The sequence below is a fragment of the Gobius niger genome (assembly GCF_951799975.1).
Source record: "Gobius niger genome assembly, chromosome: 14".
Lineage (NCBI taxonomy): Eukaryota > Metazoa > Chordata > Actinopteri > Gobiiformes > Gobiidae > Gobius > Gobius niger.
This window is the reverse complement of record NC_136865.1, coordinates 28,435,328-28,459,322: the sequence shown is the minus strand read 5'-3', so window position 1 is coordinate 28,459,322 and position 23,995 is coordinate 28,435,328. Positions and strand designations below refer to the sequence as shown.

The window sequence follows — 23,995 nt, the reverse complement described above, 5'->3', positions numbered from 1 at the left end:
GTTGAGATTTAGGGCGTCTGACATGTTTAGCCTCTCAATGAATTTTACCTGCAAACCTCGGTCTAATGGCAACTGTCCGGGACAATTTACGGAGCTTTGCGATAGGCAGCCGTTTGGGAAAGAGCCAAAAGATCCCGAGGACACAGAGAAACCAAAGACACTATGGAACTATAGAGGACAGAGCTTCAGAGTTCAACTTTTACATTACTTAGTGGCATTCGAAATCCATCCAGCATTTATAATACAGCTCCTCAACTTTTTTTTCTTTTGGCTGAACAGATCTGCTCAAGTGCTTGTTCGACTTCATGCCATATTGTTTTGTTTTGGCTGGGGAGTGAGAACAAAAAGCATTGTGCCGCTCTAAAGATAGTCATTTGCAAAACACAATAACACAAGATCCATTTGTGGTCGACGACATACTCACCTCCTCTGGAGTCATGGAGTCGGCCAAAGGAGGAGGGCTGGGCTCCTGGGTAAGCAAACAGATGATATTCCTTATAGTTGTGAAATGAAATGAACGAATAATATGCAACTATTCGTGACTTAGTGAATTTTTATGACTCTTTATGACTCTGGGCTGAGTTGTGTGCTCGGCCTAGCGCTGTGGTCTCATTAGTTTGACAGACGGGTGATATAAAATGCCCCTGTTGCACATCACTGAAGAAGGTCAGCATCTTATTAATGCTGACTTGGTATTTTTATAGGGCTGGGCAAGTGATTGAATTTTAATCTAATCCTGATTTTAAGGTCGATCAAAATAATCACATGATTCGTTTTAATCGACAGGATAATTGGCCAGTCCTGTCGATGCTGCAGCGCCTGTCATGTCAAGCCCAGGGCAAACTCGGACAAACAAACAAGAAGGCACAGGCGATAGCGAGAGAAGAGGATCTGGCGAAGTGTAAACTCGGCTACAAACTCGCTCTAACTCTAATGGGCAAAGCAGGAGCCGACAGAGAACCAAGACACTGCAGGCGAACGAAAAGTTTCATCTTGGAAGGGGAAAACTATCTATCGCTGTATTTGGACCACGTGGATTTTTGAGGCTGCAGCCGAAAGAAGAGTGGTTAGCTGGACTTCTCGCAGTAAATTGTAAGTTTGAGCTGTCTTTTATACTTATAAATCCACTGTTTACTAGTATTTCCTTATGTTAAGTTGTTGGGGCACTAATCTCCATGAAGTTGTGGCCATGTGATGCACTAACTCTCGCTGTCTGCCTCTGACATTTTGCGGCTCCCTTGCAGATCGTGTGTTTGTTTGCGTGGGGCAGGGGCAGGTGAGGGGTGACATGGGGGTGTTCTGTGATGATTAGAGGTGTGGAGCTTGTCTTTGCCTCTGCAACAGGACAGCGTTAGGGCAGTTTCGACCGCAGCATCTGGTCTTATGTTTTGTTATGTTCTGGTCTTATGTTTGAGGCCTTATGTTTTTGAAATTATACCATTTCGGTAACACTTTACATTACGGGCCAGTAAGTCCATGGTACAGTGGTAATTACTAGTAATGACAGTGGTAATTATTGCGGCACTAAAAGTGATAATTACTAGTAATTGGGGTTAGGGTTAGCGAGTCACAGAGTTACCACCAATACTAAGAGATACAGGGGTAACTCTAAGTAATGAAGGTTGTACTTCTATTTACCATGGTACTTACTGGTAATTCAAGGATACTACAGCAGCAATTCATAGGTAGTAAAAGAGGTACTTCTACAAACAGAAGTAATTTCTAGGATTGTGAGACTATAAAACATAAAACAGCATGAGGGAAAACAAGGAGTACAACCTTCATTACTAAGAGTTACCACTGTTTCTAGAAGTACACACCTTGTAATTCTCACTATAGTATCCTTTAAGTACCACAAAAGGTACCTAGAATTACCACTGTAAGTACCACCATAAGCACCACTGTAAGTACCATAATAAGTACCTAGAAGTACCACTATTATTACTAGTATTTACCACTGTAAGTACCACCATAAGTATCTAGAATTACCACTGTAAGTACAAAAGACTTACCGGCCCGTAATGTAAAGTGTTACCAATATTTCTTATAAATTTGGTAGGAGAATACTTTATTCTACTTTTACATGCAGCCATGCCAGCTGGTTGTGCATGTCCTCGATGCTTGTGAAGGATTGGGATGTTATGTTAGAAGTTCCCGTTTCAAATATATATTAAATAAAATGTTATCGAGGGCCTTTGAAGCCATATTCAATGTACAAAATAAGTAAAATGTCGCTTCATTTTGCCAGATGTCAGAGAGCTTTGCACGATGTCTCGTTTACAGTAGCTTCAATTCACTTAAAGCGGGAGATATTTGTGCCAAATTGAACGCACAAAGAAGAAACAAGTGTAGATCAATATACAGAAAAACATGGCTGGCGTCTCGGAGACTTAATCTGATCTCAGAATACCGAGGCAGAGTTTGACCATAAGTGAGAAGGTCAGTGCTTGGCATCCGGACACGTCTCTGATCAGTATCTCCCTTCTCTCTCTGAGCCGCGGGGGGTGCGTTCCCCCCTGCGTCTCGTTGATATGCAGCTCGATCAGACGCAGAAGCACCGCCGTAAGACCAATCCCCAGACAGCGGCGGACGAATACGAAATCATAAAAAGAAATTGGATTGGTAATGCAGGAGTGAACAGCCAGTATAACAAAGTAATCCCCGGGGCTCTGCAGGCATGTGCTCTCTCCAGTGTGTTCCCAATAACACTGTATACATTACATCTGGAAGAAAGGTTGAGGAGTAACCAGATGCTTGTCCGTGTGGATTTGCAAATGAGATAACTTTGTATTTGCCCCAAAACAGAAAACGTGTGCGAAGTAATGGATAAATATTTATATCCTCCTTGAGACTGGGGCCGACGGGCCTTTGTCAAAGAGAATGGGAGAATTATTTGCATCTGAATGAATCATGACACTGGGGAAATTGACTTGGTTACTCTGAACCAAAAAAAAAAAAACAGGTCTGGCAGAGTTATTGAGAAAACGGAGCGGCGGAGAGAGATGTGTTTACAAAGAAGTCACAATGAGAACAGGGTCATAGACAGGAACATGTTGGCTCTGTTACAAATCACAATTTCAGAACCTGTACGGTACGTAACTAGGAGTGACGCAGGAGCTCAGGAGCAAACAGTCTCTTTCCAAATCGCACCGCAGAGTTTCTACATTTCTACATAAGCTTGATCAGTCAGATTTGATAACTGCCTTGGAAATGAGTTATGAGTTAATTATCTTAATATTAACCTACTTATGGGAATAGGCCCGGTGTCTAAACGCAGACTATAGTGTAACTTTTTGTGCTTAGTAGGAGCACTCTTTCAGATCTTGCAGGGCCAGACCTGGCGGATTAAATGAGCCGTAGTCGGCAGGACAGACTCTCGTGGCCAATGGCGATGTTATGTAGAACAACCTTTTTCCTCCAACCAGACTCCACGAGGGGAAGGGAGAGGGGCAGTGGGGTAGTGTGGTTGAACATGTGCTTTTGTTTTGGTCACGTTAACACAATTATGGCCGAGCGAGTGCCGTCACGCACCACAGCGGGACCGGCAACACACCTGACACGGGGTTTAACTCAAGTACTTCGTTTGACTGATAGAACTTATAAAAGCCTGTAATGCTAAACGAAGAACACGAGGCAGCGCAATGTAAACGAGGAAAAGAATGTGAGGCTGATATATGACAGCAGCACACTGTACAGTCCCTCCAGGATTTTGCGATGTTGTGATCACAACTATTGACAAAACATCAAGCAAACTCTGCGAAATCAGTGCGGAGTTGCAACTTTTCCATAAGCCGCAACTTTCCCAAAACTATTCCTTGACTTCGCAACTTATGCGCAACTTCAGTGAGTTTCTGATCAGTTAAATCCATTTGACTTTTTTTGCGTATATGCCCAGCTTTGCTTTTCTTTGCTACTGGATCTTTATTTGGCGATTTTATCTGACAGATAAACACTGCGTGTGCGTTTGGAGCAGGGTTGTCCTTGCACCAGGCACAAGATCTGGCCCCATGTATTTTGACATGTACAGTGCCTCTCGAAAGTATTCATACACCTTGAACTTTTGCACATTTTGTCATGTTTACAAACCTAAACATAAAGATTTTATTTTTGATTTTTTTACTGAACGTTCACACACAAGTAACCGACAACTGTGAAGTGAAAGCAAAATGATACATGATTCTGTTATTTTTCAAAAAATAGAAAACCGAAAAGTGGGGCGTGCATAAGTATTCATACAGCATGAATGAATACTTTGTGGAACCCCCTTTTGCTGCAATAACAGCACAAGTCTTTTGGGGTTTGACTCTACAAGATTAGCACATGTAGAGACTGACATTTTAGCCCATTCCTCTTTACAAAACAACTCAAGCTCTGTCACATTAGAAGGAGAACGTTTGTGAACAGCAGTTTTCAGACCTTTCCATAGATTTTCAATAGGATTTAGGTCAGGACTATGACTGGGCCATTCTAACACATTAATATGTTTTTATTGAACCATTCCATTGTAGATTTATCTTTGTGTTTAGGGTCATTGTCCTGCTGGAAGGTGAATCTCCGCCCCAAACCTCAGTTCTCTTGCTGACTCCAGCAGGTTTTTCTCCAAAATGTCTCTGTATTTGGCTCCATCCATGTTCCCAACTATTCTTACAGTCTCCCCAGTCCCCGCTGAGGAAAAGCAGTCCCACAGCATGATTCTCCCCCCGTATATTTAACACTGGGGATGGTGCACTCAGGACGATGAGCAGTGTCAGGTTTGCTTCATACATAACGTTTTGCATTTGGGCCAAAAAGCTCAATTTTTGTCTCATCTGACCAAAGCTCCTTCTTCCACATGGAGCTGTGTCCTCCATATGACTTCTAGCAAACTTCAAATGGGATTTCTTATGGCCTCCTTTCAATAATGGCTTTCTTCTTCCACTCGTACATGAAGGCCAGATTTGTGTAGAGTACGACTTACAGTTGTCCCATGTACAGATTCCCCCAGCTCAGCGGCAGGACTTCACAGCTCCTCCAGAGTTATCTTGGGGCACTTGGTTGTATTTCTCACCAGTGTTCTCCTTGTTCAGTTTGTTAGTTTACGTGAACAGCCGTGTCTTGGTAAGTTGGCAGTGGTGCTTTACTCTTTCCATTTCTGAATGATGGATTGAACAGTTGCTCCGGGAGATGTTTAAATCTTGGGAAATCTTTGTATAACTTAATGCTGCTTTAAACTTCTCCACAGCTTTATCCCTGACCTCTCTGGTGCTCCTTGACCTTCATGATGTGTTTTAGTGACCAATACACTCCGACCACAGCTCTGAGGGCCTAAAAGAACAGCTGAAATTATACTGAGAGTAGATTACACACTGGTGCCTCTATTTAACTGTTAGGCCAAGGTGTGAACATTCTGCAGTCATTAGGAATGTTATAAAGGCAATTTAATGCACTCAGAAAATGCTGTATGAATACTTATGCACGTCCCACTTTTCACTTTTCTATTTTTTGAAAAATAACAGAATCATGTATCATTTTGCTTTCACTTCACAGTTGTCGGTTACTTGTGTGGGAACGTTCAGTAAAAAAAATCAAAATAAAATCTTTATGTTTAGGGTTGTAAACATGACAAAATGTGCAAAAGTCCAAAGTGTATGAATACTTACGAGAGGCACTGTATGTGTATTAAGTGCAATCATTTATCGGTCATGGTTTCAGACAAAATGTCAAAGAAAAACTTGACTCCTGATGTGAACTGTTGATACTTTACATAATTACTCTCTTAACTCCCACAAAAAGCATGAGCTGGTGAAACAAAGAGCAGACTCACATACAGGGCTCTATTTTTATCCTCTCCCCGAGTGCCCTGTGCAGATATGTAAATGTGGAGAGGCTCACACACCTGGGACTGGCCCTCTGTCGGTTTGGGTCTGGAGGCGAAGACACTGCTCAGGGCGCTCCTCACCGACTGCAGCGGGGCTTTATCTGAAACAAGACAACGCAGTAATGAGACATTTTACCACATTTTACGTGCAGTAGCAGAGCATTGCACTGTAGCTATTTGCGTTTTGTGTCATGTTGAACAGCTTCCCTTTTCACCGCAAAAGCAGAGGCAGATTTGCGTTGGCATTTTGAATGCAACATCTTGAGGCCTAGGGGTATTTCCTAGGCATACACATTATCTTAAGCTGTAAAAGCTCCAAAAATACCAAGGAGAAAGTAGTTTTGAAAGCCTGAATAAGCATAGGACCTTTAACTCTTCTTCTTCTCTGTTGCCTGGAAACAATCTTAATAAGGAGCTTACACACCATCTGGTTTTGAGAAAGAAAAAAATGGCTGCCAAACTCTTTCCTCCCTTCAGTAATCATGGGACAGCGAACAGTAGTAATTGTTTTGGAGCAGATACATGCAATTACGGTCCAACAACGCCGAGTTTGGGAGAATAACGCAGCTGTCTGAAAGCAAGAGTCAAGGACAAGTGCGGAGCTGCCGGCGACAGAGCGGCTGCTATTCCTGGCAATGAACAATAGAGCATGACAATGTGTTTCAAATGTTTAAAGGCACCTTGGAGAGTTATTTCTGACAAATATGAGTAGACACTAGAATTTCCCCATCACTCCTTGTTCTGAAGGACACTCTGTGGCGTGTTCCTCATGTTTCTGTACTTGCTGAGCACTTGTTGTATTTGAAGGAGTCAGAAGAATTAGAAAAAGTAGAAGCTGTACATCTACTTGAAACAAATGACAACAGAAAACATAGAATAATACCCATCCATCCATCCATCCATCCATCCATCCATCCATCCATCCATCCATCCATCCATCCATCCATCCACGAAGTCCCGACCACAGAGCCCCCAGGATCATTCAGGTCCTCAAAACCCTCCACCACGTTAAAGGAATAGGCCACCGTTTTTACATACTAAGATATGTTCTTAGCTCACTTTAGTCGAGTTAATATATCCCCGTCTGGTCTTTGTCCGTGCGCTCTGTCACGCAAACGGAGCACATACGCAGCCTCTACCACATGTCACATAGCTCCGAAAAAGCTCACGATAGAAGCTACCAAGCTCTTCCACGTGTTCCCTATTTAAATAAAGTTACGTGAAGTGTTTTCATGCGAAGTATATTTACCCAGAAATGTAGCATGTCGATTTTATAAGCAAATAAAAAGGGGGACTATATTGTGAGGCGTAATGATACGAGGAGCACAGCGTCCGCGTAGTTACTCCTAAAGACTTCCCCCGCTCACTTCCGTCAATAACCTTTAGGAGTTACTGCGCGGACGTTTTACTCCTCGTATCATTACGCCTCACAATATAGTCCCCCTTTTTATTTGCTTATAAAATCAACATGCTACATTTCTGTGTAAATATACTTCGCATGAAAACACTTCACGTAACTTTATTTAAATAGGGAACACGTGGAAGAGCTTGGTAGCTTCTATCGTGAGCTTTTTTGGAGCTATATGACATGTGGGAGAGGCTGCGTATGTGCTCTGTTTGCCTGGCAGAGCGCACGGACAAAGACACTTTGGGAGTTGTTAATGCAATCTAACAGCCTGTCACATAACCAAGGATATTTAGTTTAGAAAAGTCCAGTATAATTGACCTGAAACATCTCATTTGCAAGAGAAAATAAGACACTTTAAAGGAAGTCTCTTATCGGATACTCCAACCCCAGGATCGGTATTGGAAGTTGATACAAAAATCCACTAAACATCAGATGTGTTGACCAAATCTGAAATGTATCAGCTGGAAAAAAGGCTGTATCCGTAAATGGCCTGACATTACAGAGAAGGTCCTAAAGTGTGTCCAGTCATTAAAATGAATCCAGTCACCGCCATATTTTTGATGAAGCTCCAACACTTCACGGCTGGTATTTCTTTGGCACATCCAAGGTTATTCACTTAAGGATACTTCCTACTGATCCGGCTGCTCTTTAAAGATAAAGTAGCTGCCTTCTGTGGTGGTTCGAGCCAAAAGCCTTGTTGAATTTGCCAAGTGTATCTCTGAGAAGGTCGGAGGAAAGTGCACTTCTCTGTAAAGGCTTTCAAACGGACACAATAACATTAACGCGAGCAAAGACACTGAACTGAGACAGACCTTTTTATCGATTTACACCAACCAGACTAAAACTTTCTTTGGATAATATTGCTGTGGAGAACGTGGGGGCTTTGAGAGAACTTTGGCAGAGGATTCCGGGAATAAATAAATACATTTGTTTGCTGCCGACTCGTTTTCCCAATTCGAAAGTTTGCTTTTGGGGAGTTGCCAAACTGTTCTTGTTCAGTTTGCAACCGAGCAATTACCCTCTGCTCCCTGTCGCTGTGACTTGCATCGTTAAACGTTTCATGATGATTCAAAGTTACATAAGAGCAACTTTAAATACCATTATAAACTTCAGAAAACTGCTTGCTGATTTTGGAAATGCCATCCTTTTCAAAAATGAAGCGCTAATTACCAGACTAAATGTAATATTGCTGGCACCGCTGTAGCATCAACAGCAGGAGTGGTTTATATTTATCTGCGCTCTTTAATGAATAGTAACAAATGTGTGAATGTTTTTGGACCCTAACGTCTTAAACAGAAGCTGCAGCCTGTGGACCTCACCATCTGGGCCCAAACCTCGTCTGTGTTTGCGCCGGGGGCCGAGCGAAATAACCCTCCATCCTCATCTCACTGTTGAGCAATTTCTGTCTGAAGATGTTTGTATTACAGTGACAACACCACGAGGCCTGGCCCGCCGCCCCGCTCTGTGTCACCCATCAGTGAGTGAAATGGAGCTAAATATGAGCCGCACTCGACACCGACAAACAGACTCAGAGGAGGAGAAACCACCTCCAAACTGCAGTTTTTCTTAGAGGGTGAATGCATTAGAGCTGATGGTGGATTTCCATGAAACAAATATGCATAAAGAGTCATTTCACCAACTTAACGAGATCATTTCTGACAGTGTTTGTTAAAAATAAGTTTACATAAAACCTTGGTCAATGACAGGTACGGTTTATTAAAGGGACTAGATGCAAGTTGGTCATTTTATGCTAGGGCTGCTCGATTATTGAAAAAATAATAATCACGATTATTTTTCTCATAATTGAAATCCCAATTATTCAAACGATTATTTGTTGCCTTTAAAAAAAAGTTTTCTGTTTTCTGAACAGTCAAAAAAGTACAAATGATTTCAAGTATGCCTCGATTAAGGAGAGGTCTCTGTTTCACACCTGCCCCCAGCTGGCCAGCCCTCACACCTGCGCAAGTAAACTGAGCAGCGCGGCCTGATGACATCATCACACAGCGCTGTTTGTTTTTATGTCAGGCAAAAGCATGAGTCATGGCACGTGAAATGCGAAGGGAAAATAGTCCCAGTGCCATGAAATAATGCAAGTCTGCCTTGCAAAAAAAAAAAAAGAATTAGTTTTTTTCCCCCTGATTATGCTAATTTTGTAATCGTTTAGTGTAATAATCGAAATCGTAATCGAATTTCAATTAATTGCACAGCCCTATTTTATGCTCACTACTGCCACCTCAGGTCATACGTGTAACTGCAGCTTCTATTTTAAGCTCGTGCTTGACGGCACTTCAGACCCGAATTAACACCTTTCTGAGTGACGGTGCAGGATTTTAGAGGCAGTTGTGGTGAACAGGTCTGAGCTCATTCTACACATTAGGACATGGCTGAACATGTAGGGGGAGGAAAACATTTTTAAACTCCTTATAGTCCCTTTAAGCATAAATTCTTTTTATGTTTCTAAATTCAAAATGTATAACATTTCATCCAGTAAATCAAATCATATATTTTATTCTGGTCCTTTTATTGACGAAAGACACGTCCTAAACATGTGTCTTTATCGTTCTGGTGCTGATTTGCTTTGTACAAATGCTCCTCTTTATTTTGATAACTAACTCCCGAAATGGGTTCTGTGTCTGGCTGAGCGTTAAGAATATTTACTATCGCTGGCATTTGTTTTTAATATTTTTCAGACAGTCTAGTTGGTCGTGAGCCATATCAAGCTATCAGCATATGACCTGGACTGCTCCACTGTGTAGCTTTGCTTTAATCCAGTTAATTTGAAACAATATAAACCAGTGTAATAGGATTAGCTGGTGTTTTCTCTCACCAGTGGCGGTGGTGGTGCTGTAGTTTTCTGAAGGATCGGGAGGTTTTGCAGGAGGCAGGGGACCGTTTCTCTCTTCCAGGATCGGGATCTCCTGAACAAGACATGGAGATGACGTGATATGTCCTTAGTACAATAGGTCAGTGGTACAACATGTCTGTGATATGTCTGTTATAGATATAATACTATACATATTGAGGTGATACTACACCTTCTCTTTATCCTCATCTTCTTCATCGACGAAGGCCAGAGTCTCCCAGTTGTGTTTCTGACCCTGGTTCGGCAAACAGTGGCCCTGACAAAAACACAACGCTTTTAGACCTCTAAGCTAAAGCAAAAACATACTGACATGTTTCCCTAAAATAATTTCATAGAAAGGTCGTCAATGAAACGTAAACTTTCCAACTTTTAGCCACAGGAACTAAGATTATTATAAACAATCTAATCACTGATGTCCATAGCACTGTCCTCACTTGCATAAGAAGTCGTCTCTCTGGTGACAGCCACCAATCGCAGAGCGCCAGGAGCTCCACTCTGTCGATGCTTCCCAAAAGGATCATTGAGTCTGAAGAATCAGAAGGTAAACAGCTAAATTCAAATGTTTGTATGTGATATTTGGTGTTTGGTTATTGCTGACCTTTAGAGTCGACCAAAGGGATCGTTTTCAAAGAGAAGGAGTCCAGGAGATGTTTGACCTCTCTATAGGTGGACTGAGAGGAGATGAACTTCACCTTCCGCACCATGATGTCCTCTACAAATATGTTGTACTGGCTGTGGACCAAAGACGAGGAAATAACCATCAGAAAAACAAGAAATGCGAAACCGTGTGGGAAGAGGAGATGCTGTAAGATCAGAGCGACAGTGGCTCAGTGGAAAACATTTGTTGTTCAGCGATGAACCTCGGTTTCACAGAATCACCACATCATGACCTTGAGGCGCAGCTTATTGACGGGTTTGCGATTAATGTGACAGTTCTGCTCAGGGACAGAGGGGGCGCTGCTCTTGGCTCAAATCACGCGGTGTCATTTTAAGCCCTTGCTTATTCAGTGTTATCAATCACAATGTTTCCTTTTTTACAGCACATGATTCAAAGCCTATTTTGCAGCAGTCAATTAATACATGTCCCTAAATATGATTTTCTATTAACCCTTTGGCAAACGGCGAGGGGTGTCCTGTTTCTGCAACATATAAAGGTGTGTGTTAAATGGAGACAAATGAATGTTAGAGGAGGAAAAATCAAATTACTTCAACTGAGAGTGGGGTTAATACCGCCTAAAGCTCATGGTTGCTGGGCAGGAAAATATAGGAGCAACAATAAATATCCAAATCTCACTCAAGTCTGTAACATTGCTATACAAATTTCCCTACGGGGACAATAAAGTATACAAACAAACAAACAAACAAACTTTTGAAATGACAGCAAAATTATGTCGCAAGAATATATTTTTTTACATCCCTATCCATTTACTTTGACACAGTGGATTTCTATCCATCCACCTCCAACAAACCCAGTTCTACAAGCCAACTGCAGTGTGACAGCATTGTGCATTGTGGTGTTTCACAGTGGGAAACAGGGGGTACTTTCAAACTATGTCAACATGCAGTAACTTCAAAAGGTAGTTTAAATGATGTATATTATATCAGCCGATATCTCCAGATCCGAAACTGATACAGACTTCCGTTTTTTAGTGATGGAAAGAGTCAGAGCCCTGGTGAGAAATCGGCAAGAGAGAGACTTTACCTTTTTTGTTTTGGAATCTGATGATTTTTGTCTTTCAAATGAGCTCTCTCTGAAGTACCTACTAAACATGACTATATAGGACCCCCTGCTGTTCCAGTTCAACACTGACACGTTTAGAAGCTTCATACACCGGATTATAAATGAGACATTTTTTTAAATTTGGCAAAAAACATCAGTGGTGCAGACCGGCTTCGGAAAAACCCAAATTTTTCGACCTCTATAAGATATATTTCTATGATTGAAACCTTTACTATAATAATACATGTTTAACTATAGGCTGTTTGAGAGATTAAAAAAAATTTATTAAATTACTGAAAAGTATTGGACCCCAAAAATCCATATCGGCCGGGCCTTAATTTAGTTTAAATAATCTTTTGTTGTGACTTGTATACTTTTAGTAATTTTTTCCCCCAGATGATTGTGAGAAAAAACTACGCATGAAATTTGGCACATTTTGGTCTATCTATGAGGACGCAAAAATACATAATATTTCCCCTGCATTTATACCTACTTATACCTACAGGAGACATTAGGCCACTGTATTAGGTTTACTTCATTGTGGACTGGTCGTGCCTTATTTCTCACATTGGCCAACAACAGTGCGAGCTGACCTGATGTGTCCAAAGCCGAGCTCGGGGAGGTACGGCAGCTTCTTGACCTGGATGATGGAGTCGTAGAGAGACGGCTGCAGCCCCTGAGCCACCATGTTGGCCAGGATCACCGCCACCATCATGGGCAGGATGTGAGAGATCTGCCCTGTCAACTCGAAGCAGATCACTGCAGTGGACACTGTGTGAGTCACTGCCCCGGTCAGCGCTGCTGCTCCTGAGAGGAGAGAGAGAGGAGATGATATGATGTCCGGAGGAGGCTATAAATGTTTAACTAGTGATATTGAATAATACAATCTCAAGGGGTATTGTAAAAAAAAACACATATTGGGTCTGAAATGTAAGACCTTTATTGCCAATTTTAGGTCCAGAAACAATTTCCAATGTGTTTGTATATTTCTTACATCCCCACATACACAAAAGAAAACAAGAAGTCCCACGGAATGAGGAGAACGGCAGGAAGAACAAAGTGAAGCGCAGGATGGAGAGGATGAAGGAGCAGAGGGAGAGATGGATGGGCTTTGTGGAGCCGCATCATGAGAGGGACTGAATGTGGGCACATTTCTGGGTCAGCACAAGAGGACAGTGAAGAGCAGCCACTCTGACATTTACCGAAAGAGCTCGTACTCCACGGCACGCGAGAGAGGGCAGGGGGGAGATGAAACCAGAGAGAGAGAGAGAGTAGAGCGGCTTGACGACTGTTGAGTCAAAGAAAGTCGACACGCGACAGAAGAGGATGGAGGTCGCAAGGAAAGTGGAGCCCAATGACTACCTGCTCTCTATTATCTGCTTTCAATCGAACAACAACGTCTGTATGTTTCTGTCCGGGATCCCACAAAGAGATCCCAGCGGATCCCAAAATTGCTTCCCATAAAGCCCCCTTTGTGTGTTGAATCAGACTGCCCCCCCACAATCCAAAACCCCCAAAGTACAAAAAAATATATATCATAAGGAAATAAAATGATGTTTGATTATTTATCCATCTGTCGCCCCTTCTCATTCCAAATTTAATTTACTAAACAAGCAGCAACCTCCCTCTCTCTTGGTACAGCAGCGGGTTTTTTTTGCCTTTTTCAGCCAATTGCATTTGTAGTTTCTGTGTTCCACATTGTTTTACTGGATGCTTTTGTTCATCTTTGCCATGTTTTTTCGGCAGTAAAAAATACAGCAGAGAGACCATGGCGGCCCTGAAGGAAAGAGTATTTTTTTTTTTTTTTTTTTTAAGTAAACAAACAGCTGTCTACAGGCTTGTAAAGCGCAGTACAAGTGTAAGCCATTATTATTAAGATAGCTTATAAGCTTAAGACAGTTTGGATGATTACGAATTTAATCGATTTTATTTGAAATAAACTTTAAAAAGTCTCCTGATCTTTGAAGAAAACTGCTCAGAGTGTTGCTCATTAATATTTCATAACTAGGCCATCCATCCATCCATCCATCCATTTTCTTCCGCTTTATCCGGGGCCGGGTCGCGGGGCAGCAGACTCAGCAGAGATGCCCAAACTTCCCGATCCACACACACCTCCTGCAGCTGTTCTGGGGGGACCCCGAGGCGACACCAGGCCAGCTCGGAGACATAGTCCCACCACCGTGTCCTGGGTCTTCCACGAGGCCTTGTCCCACTAGGACATGCCTGGAACACCTCCCGCGGGAGGCGACCATAACTAGGCCCATTAAGAAAACATAACCCTTTATTTAAAAAAGTGTTATTTTTGTTTTAGATATTCCTCGTCTGCTCTCAAAAGTAAAACCTCTTAATAAGCCATGGAGTTTTCAAAAGTGTTTTAGTTTTATCGTCTTCATGCCTCTGCTGTGACAACCGTCTCCATGGAGACTCAAGGGAAAGGGGCGGAGTTAAATGGTCCGCTGAGAGCAATGGCCGCTGGCTACTCTGCTTTATGCCCACGACACTGGAGGCCACCATTGCTCCGCCATATTGCCGCTATTTCCCCATTGAAAAGCATTGGAGTTTAGACACCTTAAAAACAACATTAACGTCTGTTTTCAATTTTTTCAACACTAGACTAGGCTAGATATTCCTACTGAGATAACGCTGGGTTAGTCACAATTTAAGAAACCAGGCTGGTTTTCGTAAGAAGAATTTTAGAAATCTTGTACTTAATGAGGGTCGGACTGTTAGCATCGGAGCAGCGCGAGCTACACGTCACGCAAGGGCCGAGTCTACGGTGAAGATCCCGCCCTTATGTCCTTTTTAGGAACAGGCTTCGTCAGAGCTGGGGAGGGCGACTCTGTAAATCCGCCATGAATTCCCCCACGACCGTAGTCATTATGGTAAATGGGGAAGAGTGAGCAGAAGCTGTCCATTTATATATACAGTCTATGGCTGAGAGCACAGTAAGAGAAAGGCACAGGAACAGACCGGAGGAAAGTGGGATGGAAAACCATTTCCTCTTAAAACACAACACACGGCCTTTGTGAAGCAGCAGATCGTCAGAAAGTCGCTGCTCTGAAACGCTGATAAATTGGCCGCACATTGGGGGGACAAGGAGTGGCGGACATGATTTTACGATTTATCCATTTTCCAAATCCGTTTTTAAAATCATGAATTCCTTTAACTTACTAGTGTTCTGGCTAATGGACGTTGGCTGGAGAATGAAATGGATTATACTTGTCTGCGCTCCTCCCAGAAGATGGTGAAAGACTGCTGTGGAGCGGAGGGAGCTGCGCAGGAGGAAGAGGAAGGAGGTGGAGCTGACCATTGCGGGACACCATGCTCTGAAACAGGGACAATCCAGGACGTGGTGCACCGTTTCAGAGGAGACTGAAGGCAGTACTCTGGTTTCTCTGACCCTCTAAAAACGTGCTGGTCAGGTCGGCCCACAGCGGCTCAGGACGAACCCGACAGCTGAACGCAATGTCGTAGTACAATTGTGCAATGACAAGTAAAGCAGTAATTTAATTTGAGCAAAGAGGACAAGGTTCAAGGCAATCCCCCAGACTATTATGAACAGCTAAATTACCTTTTATGCAGACATCCCTATTTCATACTTTAAATCATGAAATGCTCCTTTGAAACACTGGTCTAGTCACTGCAAAGACAGCGCCAGAGAAGGAGTTGCCCCGCTGGCAAAATGATGCCGACAAATAGATATTGTCAGGTGAAGCTTATTTATGCAAATGTGATACAGTAATACGCACAGTAGTGAGAGAACAGTTAAATGCAGAGGAAAGGGACTGACCAATGACTGCGTACCCTCCGGGGATGATCCGGTAAAGTATCCCATCGAACACAATACCGTGAGGGAACAGAGAGGCCATGATCTCTCCCACCAGCCGCCCAAATGCAGCTCCTAGAAAAGAGGAGAATCACTGTTTATTTATAAGAGTGGGCACATTCAGATAAAATGCAATTGGCACCATGATCCTACAAATAGTCAGTCTGTAAATGGTGCATCAATCGCTAAGTGCACTAAAAGCAATTATGGCACAAATCGTTTACATTCATCAGGCTGAGTGCGGTTGGATTAGATGAAAACATCCAGACAAACTACAGAAAGCAAACGGAGAACATGTTGCTACTTTGGAAACATTATTTTTGTCTGGACAGGTATGCAAATGACTCTCTATTAATTAGACAAATTGTGGATGGATTCAGCGAGTGGTCACATTGTGAGTCACGGAAAAGCGCGTCGGAGAAGGAAAACATGATGAATACTTTAACCCGAGGCTCTGTAAAGGTCGCGCTCCGAAACCAAAACAAGACGCACGGAGCGCCGCGGCACTAACAATGATTTATCCACTGTTATGTGATCTGGTAATGGGGACATAAATTATCACAGCGGCCTGGGATGAATAATGCAGGCGGCTGAGTGTCCCATAATATTAGCAACAAGTGTTTTTTTTTATGTAATTGGATTATTTGAATATTGACTTTATTAAGTGCGGTGTGAACTGACCGAGGATGAAGACGGGCATGAAGGCTCCGGAGGGAATAGGCATCGTGGTGGCGACCGCGGACATCCAGAACTACAGCGACAGAAAAGCATGGAGAGACAATAATGATGGAACACACAGGCTGTAAAACTGTAAATAATAGAGATATAACTCTAGCACATGCGGTAACATTTAGGAGAGAGGATGCTGTGTATAAATGTGGGCGTGTTTGTCATAGATAAGGAGCAGCCAGTAGATTACATTTTCTTTTCTCAACTTCTAATTAACCTCTTAACTCCCGCCTGAACCGAGAGGATCTTTTTCCTCACGTCATCAGATTTATTTTCCATCATTTTTTGTTGGGTGTTCAAGTCATTGTTTTCCCCTTTTTTTTTTCTTTTTTTTTCCGTCTTTTTTTTGGTCACATTTTTGTAATATTTTTGGTCAAATTTTTATCAAATTTTTGTAATTTTTTTGTCACATTTTTGTCACATTTTTACCATTTTTTCATCAATTTTTTATAAATTTTTTGACATTTTTTGTCACATTTTTGTCACTTTTTGGTCACATTTTTTGTCACATTTTTGTCACTTTTTGGTCACATTTTTTGTCACATTTTTGCCATTTTTTCATCCATTTTTTATCAATTTTTTGTCATTTTTGGTCACATTTTTGTAATTTTTTATCAACTTTTTGTCATATTTTTTGTAATTTTTTGTCACATTTTGTCATTTTTTCGTCGATTTCTCGTGACATTTTTGCCACTTTTTCATACATTTTTTGGTCAATGTTTTCTCACTTTTTTGTCACATTTCCATCATTGTTTTCGTATCAGTTTTGTTGCTATTTTCCCAGCTTTTTTACAGAAGCTTTTGGACTGGGGTAAAGCCAAACTGGAGAAAATGTGCTCGGTTCAGGTGGGAGTTAACCTGTGTCCTCAGAAACAGCATTGTGTCAAGTTCAGACGGGAAACAGTTTGTGGCTTGAAACTACATTGAAGTTACTTTAAAATGGTGATTTGTAGACAGTTTTCCACCCGCTTTCATGCAGCAGGTGTTTTGGGTGCAGGTTCCTTTTCTCGGTTTGAACGCTCATGCCTGATTGTATAGACTCTGCTGGAGCCAGTGCTGGATCAGAGCCCCAGTGTTTACTGTGGCCTCTTTCATGTTTCTCTGTCAGTCCTGGCTCGGCTCGGAGATGCCTCACAGCCAGCGCTGGCTCTAATGTCATGTGAGAAAGTGTCAAAATCCATTGGTGCCAAACCAAGTCACGGCTGCATAGATCAACAAGTAAACACTGTGCGCATCCAGATCTTTACAAATCAATAGAACCAGTTAATGGACCGCTGAAATGTGCAGAAAAAGTCTTGATTAATAACTACATGAGAACTGATCTGAGAGTTTCCTTTGTGCCTGGATTAATAAAACACTTGTTGACAATATCATCATTAGCACAATATCAGAGCAGTGAGTGATTCTAATGAGTGGAGTCAATGGAGTGGAGTCGATAATGTCTGGTGACAGGAATAACAGTCATAAAAACTACTTATAATAATGTGTTGTGACATTGTGGAGTTGGGACAGATAATGAATCAATAAAGAGTTTGTAAAGTACTGATATCTGCACGAGCTGAAAGCTGTTTCCTGTTCTATAATCGTCACTAAATGCGGGGTTATCCTTTTGCTCTGTGTCGTCAGCGCCAATGTCAGAACGGGTCAGAGGAATTTCGTGTTCTCATCCTCCAAATCTGCGCGGGCTGCGGGAGGCTGCCCCCCTAATACTAATTAGATGCTGCCAAGATGTGGCGTTGCATAGCAACAGAGCGCTGTGAGGCGCGTTGCCGGCGGCCCGTCTGCGTTTGGTCACGGCTCGGTGAGTCAGAGTGGAAACACTGAGGGGTGGGACCATCAGCCTGGGGCATCCTTGAGCAAAGCACTTGATCAGAGCTGCTCGGGGAGGGTCCCAGGTGGAGCACAGATGAGTCAACACAGGTTTAAGAGGGAGACGAGATGCAGATATGACTCACACACATTTATGCAGGTCTGAGATCATGTTTTCAATCTACTATAATCTTCTTCCAGATTCTATTTCCTCTTGCTCCACATGAAAAAAATCTGTTTGTATAATCTCTTCCTTTTCTTTCACAAGAGGCTCAGGTCAAAGGGGGAGATGTGGCTCAGTGGTTGATTGTTCAGCCACAAATCCAAAGGACGGTGGTTCAATCCCAGCTGCGACCAGGGCATAGATACAGACGGCATCTCTGGAATCGCCCATATATGGTCATGTTTGAAAACAGTTAAGGGGGAAAACAATTTGGAGAAAAATCAAAACTTTATCTAATTATTCAAAAACTACTTTAACAAAAGCTGAATATAGTTTTCTACTAAATAAAGAAACAAAGACCTGGAGAGGAGCAAAGTGGTTCAACAGCCCATAAATACATAAATAATGGAGAATGCTAACATGATGCTACATGTTAGCATTGGGCTAACGGTTAGCTAGCACTAGCTACAACTGCTGTGGCTTTAGAAGACGCTTTCAAAAAGTGTTGTATTAAACCAATGCTGTATTATTGTGGTTCAGTGGTCAATATCCTTGTTGGTGAGTTGATGTGAAATGCCTTTGATACAGTAACACTGAAGTCGTCTCCTAAGACTCATTAAACAAGTGCTGCTGTAAAAGTTTGGTACAGCGTTTGTTGATACTTCCTGCTCACATTACTCTCGGCTTTAATACCAGCATCTGCTCTTTGCTCGGCTGCGCTCATCAGCAGTAATGATCACCTGTGCTCACACTGCAGACTCGGACGGTGAGGCGCTCTGGGGTTCGGCTCTGATTGGGGAGGAACGCTGTGCTCAGATTACTATTCTGCGCATCGCCTTCATCATCGCTGTAAAGTTAATTACTGTGGTACAAGATAAAAACTCGTTGGCACGTCTCGCTCTGTGGGTGGCTCTTCACTGACGACGGAGCCAGGACCCGACGCTCTGTCTGCAGTCGTTTGAAAGCTGACAGCCACTCGACTTGCACCAGACACACAGAGATGCCTAAACTTCAGACAGATGATACATAATACCTCGTCTCTCACGACAATCATACTCCCACAGGTAATACACTACACTTGTATCTGCGAAAAGGTAGATGTGAACCAAAGCGCCAGTAAGAATCCTTTACTCTCTTGAGAGCTGATGATTTCTCCATGTTCTGTGCTTCACGTCTTGAGCAGACACAGTTTGAGTGAACAGGAGGCTGCAGCAGCTTGCGCCTCGTTTTAGAACCAAACAATAAAGTCTGAGATAGCGGCTGTGGTCGCACTATTTCGGAGGCGACAGATTGACAGAGGAGAACTCACAGGATCATGGTGTTCGAATAACACGCATGTTATTCAACTAATTACACATAGGTCTAAAAGGGAAGTGCTGTTGTTTAGGTTTGTGATACAGAGAAGTGGCTGCACCTCCTCATGTCTGAATGTGCACAGTCTTTATTACTGTCGCACTAACTTTTCATGTTTTTATGACCTTGTTTGTATCATTGCTCATGTTGTCCAGGATGTCAGTGTGAATAGAGCGGACAGAAAACTGTTCCTTTCTCTTGCTGAGCTAAAGAATACGATACTGTATTGAAGAGAAGTGACTCTCAGAGGTATTTACGGAGTCTGTGAGATCTCCAGAAGAATAAACTAAGGACCCGGCGCTGCTGCCTCCGTGCTCATGAGCAGTGACCTTGGCTGAGGAGAACAGGCAGATGTCCCTGTGGCAAACATGCGACATGAGCGACCCGCGGTAAATGTCCCTAATGAAGAGCGGGGGCCGACGAAACACTGACGTCACTGAGGGGCCACTCACGCACTTACACAATACAAGTCAAGGGTCACTCTTCAGGTCCTTCATGCATAATGCACAGAAATGAACATGACTGTAAATCTTTGGATTATGTCATTTTCTTACCCCATGAACAGAGCTACTTATACGTGTACTTATGCTGGGAAGAATAAACCAAATGACATTTAAACAAATAAGAGAAAATGACTCAAGTTTCTCCGCTAGACCTTACTACAGCCATTCCCAAATAATATCCCAATAAAATATATTATACATATTATATATATATATACATACATACATACATACATATATATATATATATATATATATATATATATTTACATATAAAATAACACACTGTAAAGACAGTAGGCTAAGTACTTATTTAAATACTTCAAATCAAACAAAAAAAATGTATGTATTTGTTTTGAAGACGAGCTTTGGAAGCCTCAAGGGCCCCCGGCCCCACTTTGGAAACCATTGTTTTACTCTTGTATGTTCAGAACAAAAAAAAAACATGCAGCTTAAATGTGACTCATCAAGATTTCGACAACTGTTCATAGCTACAGGGAAAGAACCGGAGAGTGGTTAGAGACGGCTGCACGAGACATTTCTGACTGGTTTCAATCTATTCTTCACTTGCTTCAAACAAAATGACCTGCCAGAGCAGGAAGAAACTCTCTCTTCAAATAAGAACAAAAAGAATCTGATTTTTGTGACTCAGTCTGCACCAGTCTCAGGGAGACGCTCAGGGGAGTCAAACCCTTTCTTCAAATAAATACTATATAAAATACCACATATTTGGGGCTAAATTGCTGGTGCGTCAGTGGTGACTCATCTGTGTGATTTCACTTTGTTTGTTAATTAGGGCTGCTCATGTTACCACAGAGTGGATGCAATATGAAAATCACAGATTTCCTTTCTCCTTGAGCTTATTATGTATAATAACACTAACCCTGTCATTTAAACCTATACAAATATGTTCCATTTCACAATAAAAGACAAGGGTTTTCAAAATAAGAGTTCCTCACCTTCATGATGAAGAAGAGCAGCAGGATGACGAAGACGCTGACGTCGGGGTGTAACCAGGCGGTGGACAGGCCCAGGCCGGGGGGAGGCGAGGCGGCCGACAGCTTGGTCCACGTGTAGTTGTCAAACAGAGAGTTGATGCACTGCCGGGGCATCAGCTGCAACAAGAAGGGTCAGGTACAGGTTAAATGCTGAAAAAGGAGCAGGGGATGTAAAAAAAATAGCACAATTATACGCATTTTATATGAGAAGTGTAGCCACGTAATGGGACACAGCAGGAAACCAGGAATCTCGCCAAATCAGTGATAGCAGAATGAGCTTCTCAGTAGTAAACACACACGGAGCTTTGTAAACCGAGTACCCAATATGAAAGGGAACGTTTTTAAAATGCCTTTACAGCATCAGCACAGAGGCTTCGAGGGCATTAAAGACTATGGTCAAAAACACTGAGGGGCAGCAGCTTGTTCAGAACCCTTCCTGCTGTGGTACTTTTTGCAGAGCCGAAATAAAAGCACTTGTGATAGAGGCGTCAGAGGCGAGTAGAGAAGGGCGACTGGAGTGCAGGCGGAGAGTGGGCGAGTGTGAAAACGCAGCGGCCCAACGAGAGTGACGCCATGCAGGAGCGAAAGTGAAATAAACAGATCAGACCTGGAGCAGATGATGGAGGCTTTGCAAATTACAAAGGTCATTCGGGGAGTGACTAATACACTTCTGTTTACGAGTTCCTATCATTTGTGTTCATTTGTGCACAAAGCATGATGTGTCTATTACAACAAAACCAAAGACTGCTGCACCTTTCAGAAACTGGGAATGCTTTCTGATGTATTTGAGGCTTTATTTAACAGGGCAGTTGAAGAGCCGGATGAGACATATGAAACCAGGGGTACGAGTTCTTGGATATTGGATATTGAATTGAATATTACAGATCTAAAAAGAAGGCAAAACTGAACAATATTTTCATACTATTTTAAAAGAAAACCTCTTTTAAATGATCATTTGCAGTAAAAGGTTTGAATTTCATAGTGTTTTTGCTTTGTTTTTTTTGACACAATACCCAACTAAATACCAATAAATCAGAGTTTAGTGGATAAGAAACAAAATCTTTCTTTCCCTTTTGTTTCCCGTATTGATCAATCTTAAATATATCTTTATTCAATCTTAATTGTATTATTAAAAAGAAATAAATACTGCTTTTACTAATATGATTCATAATAGGGGACATTTCAACATTAACAGCTCAAACACAAGTGCATTTTACTAGGGGTGTGACATATCGGTTTTGCGATATTTTGCAATTTTACGATATGATACTTTTATTCTGACATCGATACTTTTGATGAAACCTTGAATATTAATGACCAACATCACGCATATTAAAGGGGGGGTATTATGCAAAATCGACTTTTTCAAACTTTAAATCATGTTATTATGTCATTCCCCAAAAACATGCCTGAAGTGTTGCCTTGGCACATTCACGTATTTTTGAGTAATCTGTAAAAACTCTGATGGCGGCCATTTTAGGGATAGGTTTGCATGAGTCCTCCTAGGAACGCCCCCACCTCCTGGAGACGCCTCCGAGCTTTCGTCACCAGCCGAGTAACCAACCACTGTTCCTCAGCAGAACCCCCTCCCCACTGATGCCACAGACAGTGTGTGGAGGGGGCGTGTCGGAAAGGCTCAGAGGTTCTTAAAGAGACAGAGGCCTATTTCAAGACATTTGCTACAGCCATTTTGAGAGAGACATTTTATACAAGGCAGTTATTCTAATTTACTGCATTTACAGACCAACAGAAGGTTTCGTCATCATTGTAGTGTGCTATAGACTGGTGCTATGTGATTGAAAAAAGAATAATACCCCCTCTTTAATGAGATAGCGATGCTCCACAGTTTTCAGTCAATAGAAGCCTATAACGATCAAGAACAGCAGAGGGCAGCACTACAATTGGACCAATGTCACACATATATATGACTTTTAATGATAGTCTTTTATAATATAATAAATATGAATAATATGTAGTGTGTTAAAAAAGGGTTAAAAAGTGCGTGTCTCTTAAAAAATCATGGTGCATCAGTTATTTTTGTGCAATATATCGTTTAGCTATGTATCGGCGTATCGTACAGTTATTGTGAGCCATATATCGCGTATCGAATCGGTACTCAGAGGTTCCCACCCCTACTTTCTACACACAACGTTAAACACAAAGGAATTCCATTTAAAAGCTCTATAACTATTAGAATCAATGCGCACTCTCGATTTCTTCTTCGATGTAACTATGGTGCCTTTTCCTGGGCGGCAGATTGGCGCATTGGAGTGCTGCTCACACATCTGCATCAGTGAGGAGGACACAGGGTCAGCTCAGAGTGGAGAGGATCTGTTGCAGAAAGGCCTCTGAGGAGCTGGGCTGAGTAATAGGCTTTCCTGTTCCTTTTTGAAGTCGTCAGTTCATGTCTGGTTCACCACCCGCGCAGCATTAACTCCTGTCAGCTGCGACGTGCCTCTGTCACCGCGCTCTGAGCCCGCGGACACCGAGCGCACACTTCCTCAAAAGCCTACAGAGCCTTTCAGTATTTGTAAACAATCGGCCGAGCGTTTAGGGCCACGCGAGCTAAGCAGGAGTCACACAGAGATTTCAATACAAGGCGTACATTCCAGGAGACATCAAAACTCTGTCTGAAGCAGCATTTACTCAGCATTTCCATTAGACCTGAGCTTTTAACTATTTCTAATTTTCAAAAAAAACTCTGCCCTATTTGTTGTAACTATTTCAACTATTTCAAAAGCTAGCATTGTCGTTTCTATTGCCCAA

At 42.2% G+C, this 23,995-nt stretch overlaps 1 protein-coding gene across 1 annotated transcript in view; it reads right to left on the bottom strand.

Annotated features, from left to right (window-relative positions):
- LOC306973413 (chloride channel protein-like) overlaps positions 1–23,995 on the bottom strand; it is a gene marked incomplete at its 5' end in the record, with an annotated part of 50,373 nt that overhangs the window by 3,342 nt on the left and 23,036 nt on the right. The window contains 10 exons of the mRNA XM_079570339.1: positions 425–469; positions 5,876–5,952; positions 10,093–10,183; positions 10,301–10,384; positions 10,563–10,654; positions 10,727–10,860; positions 12,442–12,655; positions 15,639–15,749; positions 16,356–16,425; positions 21,191–21,346. Of these exons, the coding sequence (XP_079426465.1) occupies positions 425–469; positions 5,876–5,952; positions 10,093–10,183; positions 10,301–10,384; positions 10,563–10,654; positions 10,727–10,860; positions 12,442–12,655; positions 15,639–15,749; positions 16,356–16,425; positions 21,191–21,346 (1,074 nt within the window). The remainder of the gene's footprint in view (positions 1–424; positions 470–5,875; positions 5,953–10,092; positions 10,184–10,300; positions 10,385–10,562; positions 10,655–10,726; positions 10,861–12,441; positions 12,656–15,638; positions 15,750–16,355; positions 16,426–21,190; positions 21,347–23,995) is intronic.